Here is a 15,031-nt window from a genome sequence, read left to right on the forward strand (position 1 = left end):
CCATCTCCCCACCCCAGCCACCACCCTAAGACCAACCTCCCAAGTCAGTTGTCTCGCATGAGATATCAAATTGAATTAGGTAACAGTAGTAACACGTAGAATGTAAAATATAACCCTGGGCATCAGCACATGCGTGAAGTGCATGTTTTCATGCGAGTACAACCAATGCAGTGTGAACTTCCAAAGCAATCCAAACTCTCAATGCTTCTCTGAGACTTTCCGGGGCAGCACCAGTCTGCACTTCTCTCAAGATCAGACTAACTTGCAGTCTCCAATATTTCAGAGAAATGAGTTCCTCTGAAATCTGAATTAAAGCTAAAATCAAGGGTGTGAAATGTCTGGTATCCAAAGATCATTTGTTTCCATGCAGTGGGATAGGTATATCAAAACATGACGAACATACTGGAGACAGGTGGATGTTCCAGCTGGACCCAAATAACCAGAGTGTAATATTTTTACAGCTTGTGAAAGTCAGCACATCCTTGCCAAAAAAACTAGGAACCAAGACTGAGAAAAGATTTTTAGTAGATACCACTATTTCATACCCCATGAAAGGAGGTTTAAGCCAGGCTTTGAATAGAGGTTTGGGCTAGTTTTAAGAAAAAGGCTGAAGGTCATAATGAGCCTGAATGAAAACTACAGGAAATCTCAGCTCTGATTCATGTGCTATAATGCAGGCGTTTCGTAATGAAAGCTCAGATCTTTTACTCTCACTGCAACAGTTCTGGGGCAATTTGAGGGTTGAAGCTTGAGACCTTATACTTGGTTATTACAACAATACTATGTGATATTTACAGTGCTTACCATCTTCAAAGTGTTTTACAAATAACAGCTAATTAAATTTTTATATTTTAGAACATATAAATAGGTACTTCTTTACACAGGAATATCACAGGCAGAAATGTAATGTAGCTTATCCACGTCTAGCAAGAGGCAACATTATAACTGGGATTACCACTCTGAGGTTACTATATTCTTGCTTTCAACTAAAAGAGTGGGAAGATGGTGTTTTGTGCAGCAATCACCTTCATAAATATAGTCCATAAAGTGGGATATTCCTGTTAGGAAATAGAAATTATAGGAACAACATTCTCACTTCAAGGATTTTCTAAATATTGTGGACCAAATTTCCTGTTGGCATAACTCCACTGATCTGAGAACTTGATGATTCTTCATTACTGTTAACCATGTATTAACTTCCAACAGTCCATAGTCTATGGGATTTCATAATTAAAGGAAACATCTATGGAATATATAATTATACACTAACTTGCAAAGATGCAAAGTTCTTTGAAGCCGAGGTAATTTAAAGGAGTTAAATTCAGCTAATGTAAGCAACAATAAGAGTAATAAAATAGCAAATCAATAGTTATATTTCCTATTAAAAATGTGAAATCTGTCCTTCCTGAAGACAAATTAATTTGAAGTTGGTGAGATGCTTATGAGCTTCTTTTCCTGAAAATACAAAACAGTCTTTGCTTCCTGCTGGATATTGCAAAACCCAGTAAACACAGAGGTGATCAGACTTTTAGACCCCACTGGAATGGGGAGGGGAAGGAAGAATGAATTTACTCACTGAAAAGATGCATTACCCAGTGCCACCTTACTAACCTGTGGGGGTCCGAGATGTGAACTCTGGATCAAAATGAAAGGTGTCTTCTGGCCGTCCCACTGCGGGCTTGAAAGGCGGCTTGATTTCTTTCCTGTATAGTTTCTACAAGGAGAAGAACAGATCACAATCAACAACGATCTGTACACCTTCAGCATCCGCAGATAGGCTCCCCACTTTGTTTAGGGTGTCCTCTCTCAGCTCTGTGCCACCCTTGCAGGACTGACAAAAAAGGATGACGTATCTGTAGCTCTGGCTCCTGCTTGATGGGTCGGCTTAAAACCTGTGCCCTGGATGGTCCCTGAACTTTTTAGTTACTGGAATCCAGAACATAAACACAGATGTTTCTGGTAAAAATTTAGCCCGTAGACTGGCACAGTATTCCAGCTGAGGCATCTGGAAATTCACTGGTCTTAAGGGCAGGACCGGAACGTGCAATGGTAACACCAGGAAACTATGCATGGGTGGCTTCAGCAGCGCAGCAATGGCAATGAGCACAAAGAACCACTAGGAAGCAGTGGCTGTTTTAGCATTTATTATTTGTCAAGAACTAGCAATATGTTTGACACTCTGCCAGACTGAGCTGAGCAACAGGCCTGGCTGCCTGGTGCTCACAACCTAAACAAGAGATTTGTTCTTTTGGCATATCTTGCAAAAGGGAAGGGGCTCACAGCTGAGGATTAGATGAAATTCCCATCAAAAGATGCTGGAAAGAAAGCACTGCGGATGGGTGGGGAATCATGTTGAAGGCCTAAATGTGTCTTGAACAGAGGAGCAAAATCAAGGAAAAACATAAGGAAGAGAGGAAGGTATATAATAGGTAAGCACTGCTAGGTGTGTGAGTTTGTGCTGGCGAGTGAGGGAGCATGTAGGGGATCACATAAGTAGCAATCACCATAAATACATGCTAATACACTGCCTTTATTACCAGGGACTTCGTGGCCTCTTTACTCATGCTTAGCGACCTTTAAGAAATCCTTTCACTGTGCTCCTTTGCAAGCATTCATGCACACACAGGCGCACACGCTCTGGGGGATGAACCAAACTGAGGTGCAGCATGTCTGATTCTGCTCCAAAGCCTACAGAGGTTAATGTGGAGAGTCCTACTGATTTCAGCAAACTTTGCATCATCTCTGTTTGAACTGCCCAAACCCAAACATTTTGCTGATGGTGGCATGGGGAACAGAGCCCCAGTTTGACTCCCTGCCCCACGTTTCAGTCCCTAGACTGCATTCCCTTTCTAGCAATGCTTTTGTTCTCAGGTTTCAAAGGGCTGAATTAGTTGCCACAGACAGCGTCCAATAATTAACATGTCTGAGCATAAATATAACATTTCATTCAAACTTTTGAGTCACGATAAGAGCTGGAGAGTTCAATTTTATGACTGTAATATGTATTTTCAGGTTAGCTCTTAAAACAACTTCATAACGAGCTGATTTTTCAAAATATTTAATGGAGATTAATACACGCTTGTCCAGCTCTTTGCATGCAGGAAGATTCTTTTTAACTGTGGGTTTTGTGGTGAATTAACTTCTGTAATATAAAGCATGTAGTCAAACCTAATATATATATACACATCAACATAATTTGAACTTGATTTTGCATAGATAAATAAAGGTTCTTGAGGCAGGACATTCTGTAGCATAGTATTAGCATCCGCATAAAGCATATGTTTGTGGTTGAATTATGATTCCTTGGAAAAATGGAATGGTGAGGCTGGAAATGACTCTGCAATAATTAATGGCCATTTCACCATAAAAAGTTCCTGCTTGCGTAAAACTGCTCCGTATCTTCTGAGAGAAAGAGAGATGAATAATTGCTGTAAGCCACAATGGAAAGCCAGTCTTCCAAATAATTAAAAGCCAATTGCAATCTTAAGCAGGAAGTGTCACTCATCAACTGAGAAGTATCAACCCAGTAATTAACATATATCTTTTTCTGTCTGCACAGAACTTTAAAAGAGAACTCAGCACCTACTGAAGGTTTTCCTGTTGCTAGGATTTCACCTTGAGAAAGCTATTTGTTTCCAGCTTCCCTTTATTTGTCTTAATTCACAACTGCAGTCCTTCTACTGCAGAAAGCAATATGGTCACACGCACATGCTTCCTTCTTGAATTAAATGCACCCCTCATCCTGTGAGGTCCAAAAATTGGAACACGTTTTCGAGTCGTACATCATTTGGGAACTGCACTCTCTTTTGATTATCGTAACCATATTCTCCCTGGCCTCTTAATTCCTCCCCCCATCTGTAGTTTCTTAAGTGCTGTTGGAGCTGCATTTGTATTTCAAATCCCTAACCCACATCCTCCACTACTAGGGAGGGATTTAAGATTCATCATGAGTCACAGGCCACCTAAAGATGTGTAATCACAAATCTGCTTGCTGGGAGGGGATGGAAACAAAGAAGTTGCTTGTGCGAGTGAAAGGCACCTCCTCTGAGCGCAACCCGGATGACTCCCTTTTCCATTTCCTTTTCCACTTGTGATAAAAATTATTTCTGGTGTTTCTGACTAGACAATGAGGAACAGCAAAAGGTAAACTGCCTAAACCATTTTTTCCCCAAGCTCTTGAATCAGGTATCTAAATGAAATCTTTGAGGAACAAGAACAAGCAGAGCATCTGTGGGCTTTCCCACCCCACGCTGGCTCCAGTTCTCCAAGTGAGCCACTACAACCAAAGCCAATTCACTGAAGCAAACTAAACCACAGGGCAGCCCAACACAGTTGAACATGAAGGCGTGCTGCAGGCAGAATGCTTCTTCCTTTAAAAACCTGCATCCTGTAGACTGCAAAACACAACCTGACACAAGCTGATCTAAGAAAACAGTAAGAATCACAGCCGTTGTTTTCTATACACACAGAGGACAAATCTCTTGGAGGATTTGAGATCCTTCTGGATTTTCCAAGAATACTTCTAATTTTAGGTGAAATGTATTAACCTGTTATCTCTTACTGTGGTCCCAAAATTATTTGTGGCTGATGGATCACCTTGATCTCTTCCAACAGAAATCAACCAGAGTAGCAAATGACATAGCAAGTTAAGTTTCAAATTTTGTCTTTGACCATTTCTATCAGGATGTCACATAACTTCTGGTCACGTTTAAACAGTTATCTACATCCCAAGTCATGGTAATCCTGGCCCTGTATGGAGAAGTCACTGGGAGTTCCACCACCTATTTTAATGGGAACAGGGTCCCAGTTGTCTCAGTTTAAATCACAGTTTTCATATCCAAATTATTATTTTGGGGCAACTTATTAGGCCTTCAAAAGAGACTTTGGATATGTTAGTGCTAACTGGAGCATTTAAATTTCAGGTTGGGTGCTTAAGATCATTGTATGTGTGTTATTTTGCATGGGTATAAGAAGCTGAAGATTTTTTTTTTCTTCCATATTGCTTCCACATCTATAAAGGAGAAATGTATTCCTTAGCCCTTAATGTTTTATTGAGAATGTAATTTCTCTCTCTTTCCCAGTAAAGAGTAACCCCTGACATCCCATTTTATTAAACTGGCCACAGCATTGACTTATCACAGAAAAATGTGACTGACAGGTATCAGGAATCACTGCGCATCATGCACGGCTGTTGGATCCGGAGGCTGTGTGGAGGGAGCGCGTAATCCACAGAATGAGGGCGATGAACTCCAAGGTGTGAAAGTACTGATTTAGATATTCACACCTGGATACACATCCCGGCTTCCATCTACTTATCAACGCCTCACATCCTTCTGAGACTTTGATAATCAGTACCTTCAGTTTAATAAGTACCTATGAATTAACTAGAACACAGTTCTATAGCAGTTTGAGGAACTATGAGATTCTATCAACTTTCTTTCTGACTTGGGACAAAAACCTCTATTTTGAAATAATTAATTCTCCCTCAGGTCCCAATAACCTTTTCTTAATGTGTGTTGCCAGATCCCTGATATGAGCTTCATCTGAACAACTCCTCAGCTGGGACTCAAGTAATACACCAGGGAGACTAGTAATAAAATGCTGCGACATGCGTCCGTCTCTTGTTATTTATAAGCAGTTAATTTTCATCATCTTTAAAAAAATGCACTCCTAAAAAAAGCCAGAGATGTAAATGCCTTGTACATGTGTCTGGCAAATATCAAGATAAAGAAAATGGTTTAATTTAATTAAAAAATATTTAGTCATTTCCTCAACTGAGTTTCTTTGATGAAGAATTGAATTATTAGACACCTTCTAGAAATAGAAAGACACTACCCTCCACAGTGACGCACTTGTAGTGTGAGAATAAACTCCCTTGATACATACACCTGTCATGGAAAATCCAATAAACAGACAAAAGGATGAACTACCTTCTAAAATGTTTGTCCTCTCCTAGAGTAATGGCTCAACGTTACTGCCTGCAAATTACAGAAAAGCTAGCAGAATTCAGACCTTGCATTCAATTTTTGCTGCTGTTAAAATCTCCAATTAAATAATTCACATTTTCTGTTTAGTTTGATCTCTGATTAATGTTGAAGGAAATAGAACTTGAGTCCACTTTCTTCCCGCTCCTTCCCTCAGCTGTATTTGACAGTTCATTTTTTAGCATGTCATTTGCTCTAGTTCCAATTTAGCCTGTCATCTAGACAAAAACTACTGTTTATAGCCCACTCCTCCGACTGCAGTCTGCAAAAAGGGATTTCATTTTTTGTTTTCAATGAAAAGCCAGAAATTCTTTATGCATGACCTGGAAAGAAGAAACAGTCATAATAAAATCAGGAACCAGTCTCTGCTTTCTCAGAGCCGATGACTGAAATTATCTGAGGTCAACTCGGCTCGGGTCTGCTTGTCTTAGGGAGAAAAGGGGGTGCAATGGTAGTAAGCAGGTAAAACTCAGAAGGAGCTTGACATCTAATCTCCTTCCTGTGAATCCCAGCCTTGATCATGAAAGACAGTCCATTCATTTAACAAAGGATCTATTGAATTTGCACCACAGTGCCTACTAAATGCCTTAGAGCAGTAAGACTGATACTTGCAGAAACCATCTATTTTTCACCCTGGGAAGTGGGAATTTAGGGTTTTGTTACTGCGTGACAATAGCTGTAAAAATGAGATTTTTACAGAGATTAGGCTGATGCCACAATTTAAGTTTGGGCATAAAAACTCTGTGTCAGATTGTCCACAGTTCATTTAGTGCTACTTACACACCAAAAGTTAAACTTCGGTGGCTGGAGATTTGTACTGAAGAACGGCACCCTGGCACATGGGAATGACATAAAGGACGGGAGGAGGATGATTGTTCTCTGGCCACACTCAGGTTTTCCAGGATTGCACCTACTGCAGTGGCCATACTCTATCAGCACTGCTGTGCTTGGCATGAGCATCTGCAGCATCGTAACAGGGGGCTTTTTTACACTGCGTATGTTGTTTCCACTGTGTTCGCTGCCTTCATCTGAACCAGACACTGTCTGGTTGTGTCTGTTTGAAGACAGATGGAAAACAAGTGGGAAATGACTGCTCCATCAGGTAAACACTTCGGTGATAGAGACAATAACCAAGCCCCAATCCAAACCCCAAGGGAACAGCTCTGACAGTACTCTGACATGAAGATCCAATTTCTACATTTCTGTCTGCGATTCTAATGACTGCATCACTGCGGTATCTCGACTTGACACACAACTTGGAAGGAAGCAGCTAACTCTCATTTCTGCTTTGAATCTCTTAAACTGAGATGAAGAAATTTGGCAGTTTGTTCTTGGTTATCACATCACTCTTGTAGGAAAAATCTTGCTTAAAAAAAGACCTGTTTCGCACTGGGTTTCTAAACACTAAACCCATTCTGACCCTTTGTGATAAGGGGCTCTTGATGGAGGATCATTTTCCTACAGTGGCTGAAAGTTTCTATGCCGTCAGTTGCAGCAGTCCTGTCTATCATAGCTGCCAGGATAGTTCAGAAGCTCTCCAAGAGAGCTTGCCTCTTGCTCTCTGAAGTCTTTATATTACCATATATAAAATAAATCAACATTCACGTCCTGCCTCTACAATATTGTTTGCTGACTGCCTGCAAATTGATGTGAGAGATTCTGTGTACGTGATGGAAGAACAAAATGAGAGCATCAGGGACTCTTCTTCCTGCAACAATACAGAGATCAGCACTAAACATTTGTGCCTGATTCATTTCTGTTCTCTGCCCCTGCTCTGTTTCTGTCCATGGAGAACATGTTAACAGTTGGTTGGATGATCATCGTAAGGCAAAGTCCTGGCTTCAGCTCAGGGCCAGGCTGGCTCACGCCATTCTGAAATGCATACAATACTGCTGCTGTAACTAGATAAGGCTCCCAAGATCTCCATGAGTGATAGTAAGATTAGGATTAAATGAGAAAATGTATTACAAAAATGATAGCTGATCTGTGTAATAATGATTCATTTGTCTCCAAGAGAGTACAATAAGTAGTGATTATGTTGGATTAAAATGGGTCTTTACAGCTACATTTTACAGCAAAGTTAAAGGGCTAGGTAAGACATCAAAGGGCAATTAAATCCACCTTCCTCTCTATCTCCAAGTCATGCTCAAGCATATCTAGCCTCTTTGTGGTAGATATTTCCCTAACCCGTCCATAAGAACTTTTTCAAATGATGGAGGACTCTACAATTTCCTTAGGACAGGCATGAAATTGTTCCCTGAAGAACTGAGCTTGAAACAATCACCAATCATCATAAGAGAAGGTGGTCTTGAGGAGTCTCACAGTCCAGAACTGACTTTGCTGAAAACCTTTCCAAGATGTAGAGCCTCATTCCCTCATTCCTCTGTGATGAGTTACTGAGCCGCTCCACTAGCAAACACAGAAGAAGGAGAAACCCTCTCACTGCTCTAGTGTTCCTTATTACGTTAAAACGTATGTACCTGACCTGTATTTTGATTGCAAAGATGAGGACTGTGGAGATATCACAGGAATACAGAAAATAAAAATAATAAAGAACCTAACTCTACTCTTCTCTATTTTTTATTTTCACTTAATATTTTCATAAATGTAAAGTCTTTATATAGAATCTCATGATTAGTAAGAAGCAGATGAGGAAAGAGAATCTAGACATATGTAATATGTAATAGAATCCAGAACATATGTAATAGGACTAAAAGTCCTATTGGAACATAATGGAAAATCTCAAACTCCACTTTCATTGATCATCTCTTAACATGCTTATGAGTCATCCCAACTCTTCAACATGCAATTCAAATTAGATTCACAAGTTTTTCCAAAATAATTGATTCTGTGGGCCTTTCAAAGGCCACCTGGGCACCACAAAATGTGCCTTCACAGAGGAATTAGTTTTACTGTAAAGCCCTGGGCAGCTGTTTGAGAAGGGCTCTATCACATACATTCATGCTGTTTTACCAGAATTTATAGTGAGAACTGCATCAATGTGACTTGTTACACTAGCATTCATGAGTGAATTCAGATATTAAATTCAAATATTAAAGAGACATAACAATACCATAACACAGGTCAGATAAAATTAAACTAGAAAATTCTAGAGGATGTGGTAAACAGAAGCTCTGATGCACTGACAGATGTCCAGTTCAAGAATGAAAAGTGTTTGCCTCCAGGTTTGTCTAAAAATAAGTCGATTTGAACAAATATGATGCTGAAAATGTGAGAAGGTTTAACCTGTTGCAAGTCTAAATTGAATACTTAGCTAATCTATACCGCCAGCTTTATGAGCTGTAGCTGATCGAATAAAGTAAATCCTTGTTTACCATTCTGTGAATCATGTCCGACGTTTTATTTGAACCATGTTACATTTGATCAAATGTTTGCTGTTCCAATTTTGAGTGCTGATTTTAAATTAATGACTCACCTCAATAAAACATCAACCACTTGTAAGAGGAGCTGCAGTTTCCTGTTCTGGCTGGTTGACTTGTATACTCAAGGATGTAAAATCACTCTTCTGAAAATCCATCTATGCCGTGCTTTTCTGTAGCCCCCTTTGCAATATAGTGGAAGGACCAGATCCTGTCCTATGGTCACTTAGGCCAAAGGTGACAAGAAGGGGTCAACAAAACTATCCTGTTGGAAGATTTATGATTCCCCCATCATAAAGTAGCACAACCCGCTGTAGAGCCTGCTGTACCAGCTCTACCAATACCCAGCCAGTCCCAGCAGCACCACGCGGTGTTTGGGAAAAGGGTGCGCCTGCAGTCTGGGAGCTCCTTGGAGCTACTGTCGGCAGATATGTGTAAGAGCAGACCTGGGGCTGCTCCGAATAATTCCAAAAGAGAAAAGGATTCCTGGAGGTCTCTGGTATCAGAAAGAATAAAACTAGCATTTAGTCCAGCTTGCCCAACCCAGTGAGAGGGGACAAGTATTTAAATACGTAACATAAAAGCAGAAAGATGGAGGGACCTAGAGCATCAGATCGCTCCCCTCTGGAGTATCTCTTTGAAGCCTGGTCCTTCGGCTCTGGTTTCCTTTGCGATTGAAATATTACAGGAATTCTTTCATTTAAAGCTGCTCATTTTCACTCCAGTCCAGCTCCCACAATCAATGCATCATGTTTATTAGAGCTGAATGTGGAAATTATTCTGCAGGACACTACAAATAGCCAGACCATCAGGCAAAACAGAGACAAGCAGTTAGAAAAAAATGGCAATGCTGAAAGCATCTTTCTATTTCTTTCATTTGTGGGTGTGTGAACAAATGTATATATGTATGCAAGAGACATAGGCACTCACTTAAAACACTCTATGGGTTCTCTATGTTAGAGTTCACTTCATCTTTTTTCTAAGCACGGCAGTTTGTCTTAAAAAATCTAGCTAAGAAAAATAATTAAGAAAAAAAATTACTCCACTTACATTCCAGTCTATAGTAACAAAGAAGGGGTGACGTTTAATTTCTTCCACTCCATCGAATCCAGCACCTGACAAGAGAATGAAATCATGCTTAGAAGAATGCTGCATGACATCTCTTCTCCAGCCTTCCTCCCCGTCCCCTCTTTTCTACTGACAAAGCTGGAGTCCCCATCTAAACATTTCTTCTAGTCAAGAAATCCTGAACAGTGCAACTGCCATATCAGTATAAACAACCATAAATACAGACAACAGCACTTCATTAATGAACATCGGATGGCTGAGGGTTTTTTCCTTTTCTCTAATTGAGGCTGGTGCCAAGGCTGAATAGCTGCTCTCTTCAGGCTTCAGACGAGACGTGGGATTTCAGCCGCAGCAGAGCGCACACACCAGCGAGGCCAGGAGTGGCCCCAAGATGTCCTAACACTACAGCAAGGCTCCTGCCGATCCCCGTTGCCAGCGGCAGCTCTTCTATCTGCACCGACTCTCAAATCTTGTCTAATTATCCATTCTCCACAGATGGGGAAAGCTGCACTACAAATAAGTTCAGGCTCAAAACACCAAAAGGCTCCACATGATTTGAAGTAAACTGGGGTTTTAGGTTCCCCCTTTTCCAATACCGCCTTCAAATTTGCGTGAGTACCAAAATCATCACTCTCTGTGGTATGCTTCCTCACTGACAATATTGTTAAATTTTTTGTTACATTACTCCAAAGGAAATTTAGGGAAACTCTTCTGAGATCTGGTAACGAATCTAATTCATTCATTACTTTTGCCTTTTGTCTTCACTGAAGATTGCCTTTTTTATTCCTTTAGTTGAATTTATTTGCTTCAGTGCCATTGCAAAAACCAACAGAAGCTCAGTAACAATTAAACAACTGTCAGAGATGATTTAGCATGCCATTTTTGGGGTTGATTTGACTTTATTAATATCACCTTTCATTTTCTAGTAGGAGAAATAACATCTGGAAGTAAAGGCTTTGCATTGCAATTTTGGAATCTGTTCCTGAAAGGTACCCAGCACTTCTTTACAAGGATGCTGAGCATCCCTGATTCCCAATAGGACTTGGGATTCATAAGCACCTTGCAAAAGGCATTCAGCACCTCGGAGGACTCAGCTTTTTATATGCATTATTTGTACTTTCTGAAGATCAACATTACAAGCAGCTTTAGAAAGGTCTTGTCAACTCGAGCTTTTGTAAAATGTGGCATCTGCTCTCCCTGTGTACAAGACATTACCGATGTTTGCCAAAATGCATTGATCAGGAACGGCTTCCTACAGCCTGCTTAACATTCGCGGATGAATGGATACAAAAAGCAAACACTCTGTGAACATAACATGCAGGATTGTCTGTCAGGCCTGCTGGATAATAACGCAAGAGGAATGTTCTTCTGATTACTTCCCCATCCTGGTAATCTTACAGTATAGACAAATACAAGTGACGCACATGAGGATAAACAATCCTAGCCCGCCATACAAAACTATGTGCTCGGAGGTGATCATCCCCCCTCAGGAGTGAGGTTTTTGGGTTGTGACGGACGGTTCTAGGGAAACACACATGAAATCAAATCTTAGAAAGAGAAAAAAGGACAAAAGGGACAAAAGGGGAACATCATTACATTGTAACTGTATAAGTCTGTTGTACACCTACAGCCTGAGTATGGAATGTAGTTGACACCCTCATTTATAAAAGGGTATATTTATTAAAGGTAGGAAAAATCAAAGAAGGGCAACAAGGAATGGTATAGAATTACTGACTTTTCAACCTGGAAACAGACGACTGAGGGGGTATATGATAGAGATCTAAAAAGTCATGATTACGTGGAACGAGGGGATAGGGATTAAGTCTTCCACATCTTTTCCAGTACAAGAATGTAAGTCATTAAATGATGCTAGCAGGAATCAGGTTCAGAACAATCTGGAGATGTTTCCTCAGGCAAAAGATAGTTGTGTGACAGGGAATTCCTTGGAAAAGATGATGTGGGTGCAAAATATTTATATGGGTTCAGTGGGAGACCAGAAAAGTATGTTGAAATGAAATCTGTTGAAGATTACTTCATCGACAAACCACAAGAGGTTCAGGAAACCCCTTGCTTGAGCTTAATGCAGGTGTAGACTGGGAGAGAATTTGGGTGAAGTTATCACATATGCTTACCCTATTTTTACTCTTCCCTAGGCAGTTGTTTATGGCCTCTGGGTACTGAACAAGAAAATACTAAGACTTAGATAGTGATAAGACTTGTTCTAGGTCTTCCTCAGCATGTTTTTTCAATGCGCAGTCTAAAGTCTGCACTAGATACCCTTGGCAGATTCATTTTGATTTTAGCAATGCCAACAGAAACATGAAACCGACACAGTTACTCTGAAGAGAATTACATTAAGCAACTCTTCAGAGAAGAAATATCTGTGAGAAATGTCTTGTGTTCCGTGGCGGTGGCTGGAAGCTTTGTAATGTGCAGTAGTTGCTCTTTACTACATAAGGATGAAACCCAAGTGCCAAACTGATTTTGAAGGACTGGGATAAATGCTACAGACATTGTAAGCTACTGGTAGCCTTCCCTATAGTGAGGATAACTGCTGATGCATTCCATCTTCTCTGCTCTGTCCCTTCCCTACTGTTTCCTTTTTTCTGCTTTTGGAGGCTTATGGATACATCATTGTGTGATGGGAATGACCCGCCTTTTTCAGATGATCCATTTGAAAGCCACACTTTTTGCTACTGTTAGTGTTCTTTTTTCAAAAAAACCCCACAGAAATCAGAACCAAGGAAAAAGCCCACCCATAGCTACTTCTATCAGTGGAGGACTGCAGTGTGGAGTAAGGAATGCAGCATGCAGTTGACACAGGCATTTGTTTGAAAAATTGGCATTTGCCACTTGGGGCCATCTCAGAGCTCTGGCACAGAGAGAATACATTCTTAGGAGTGCCAGGGCTTGACTCCATCTCTGGTCAGCTTAATGTATTAAAAGAGATTTAGGACAGTAATAGCCTAATTTTGCGAAGAGTGAAGGACTTTCACTTCCCTGATTTTACACCATGGAGAAGGTTCAGCGCTTCCTGCAGTTTTTATTCCCTGATTTTCCCTGCCATGAGACCTGCTGGTGTAGCCCACGGCTCCCTCTCGGGCCGTGTGCTGTGGCCGCAGGCACGTGGCCTGGTCCTCTCCTCAACTGGGGACAGCTCTGGGAGCCCAGAGGGGCAACCCTGACCCCGCTGCGGAAGCCCATGGGAGAGGTTAGGCACCAGTGCTTATGGTGGAGTCTCTCTGGATTTGCTCAGCACGTTTCAGCCATTCAGCTTCCATCCGCAAATCTACAGTGGTACTGGAAAGAGATGTGCTTTCATGGAGAAAAGAGAAGCGCAGGAGTAACTGGAAAGTCCTGTTTCATGGGCATGGACATTTCTTGGCATAGAGATGGGTATTTAGCAGACTGCTGAAGTGCAACACACAATGGCACACCACATGACCGCAAACCTTTCACCTTCCTCTAGGTTTCTGGTTGTTTTTTTAACTTCACTTTAACTTCAATTTAGTAATCAAACCTATCTGTAAAGAATAATCAGCACAATCAAATCTATTGCCTGCAAATATTCCTACATGCCATCTAGTCCCACGAGGGTCTGAGAAGACAAATAACGCTTTCAGATCAAATTGCCAGTTTAAACACATTATAGAGTGCAAGGATTTATATAAAAGCAGCCTCATGTTAATAAGCGAGAACTTGATTATCTAAGATTGTTTTATGCCTGTAATAAAAGTGTCTGCAAGCAGTAACAGTAGAATGTTTTATTTGTAATTGGTTTTGATTGTTGAATCATTATAGACAATGTGAGCCTTGAAATCTATTAAGGGGAAAAAGGGAGACCTATGAAATTTGAAAATTGATTATTTGGATATTCAAAATAAGCAAAAAGTGTTTCCAGATTTTTAGTTTCAGATAATAAAATTTTAGTGTCTCCACAGCTTCAGAATCTTCTTAGTGGGCTAGTTTTTTTGAAACGCGTTCCTAAGGTTTGCAAGGAAGAGGTACAGTCACTCTGACAAAGGTAAAACTTGTTTTTTAAAACTCATCATCTTATAAAATTGAAAAACAAAGTTTTCTATGTGCCAAAGCAGAATGTATCTTCTCTGAAAGCATGGGATTAAGGAAATAATAACTGTTTCCTTGGCTTTTACTCTGAATCTACTGGTGCATGCTTTTACTCTATACTTTCTTGGCCAAGCTTCTCATTTATAAGGACTCTGGAAACTTTATACTGCTCAGCAGCGTAGGGAGTTCCTGAAATGCTCTTTACATTCATTTACCTGCCTGAGTAAATCCAGACCTTAGGGCAAGTAAGAATTAGTCCCTTGCCTAAGTTCCTGGCAACGTAATGAACTAACACCTTCATCGTACAACTTGCTTTCCGAGGTGCTGTGGTGGTGCAGACAGATGCTTACTCCTTGTTTGCCTGGATATTCCAGTTAGTTTCTTTTAAGAATTTAAAATTATGCTTGTCCATAATCTGAAATTTGTTTTACTTCATCAGAGCAACAGTATCAAAGCAGTGCTATGCAGACTATTTGTACAGCAGAGTGTATAGGCTCAGAAAAGAACAGGCAGCGCCCATAACAAGGGATG

At 40.6% G+C, this 15,031-nt stretch overlaps 1 protein-coding gene across 1 annotated transcript in view; it reads right to left on the minus strand.

Annotated features, from left to right (window-relative positions):
• The window catches only part of RPS6KA2 (ribosomal protein S6 kinase A2), a 179,370-nt gene that overhangs the window by 38,274 nt on the left and 126,065 nt on the right, over positions 1-15,031 (minus strand). The window contains exons 11-12 of the mRNA XM_075146316.1: positions 10,415-10,479; positions 1,612-1,714 (exon numbers count right to left, since the gene is read on the minus strand). Of these exons, the coding sequence (XP_075002417.1) occupies positions 1,612-1,714; positions 10,415-10,479 (168 nt within the window). The remainder of the gene's footprint in view (positions 1-1,611; positions 1,715-10,414; positions 10,480-15,031) is intronic.

The sequence above is a fragment of the Calonectris borealis genome, chromosome 3 (assembly GCF_964195595.1).
Source record: "Calonectris borealis chromosome 3, bCalBor7.hap1.2, whole genome shotgun sequence".
In the NCBI taxonomy this organism is placed as follows: domain Eukaryota; kingdom Metazoa; phylum Chordata; class Aves; order Procellariiformes; family Procellariidae; genus Calonectris; species Calonectris borealis.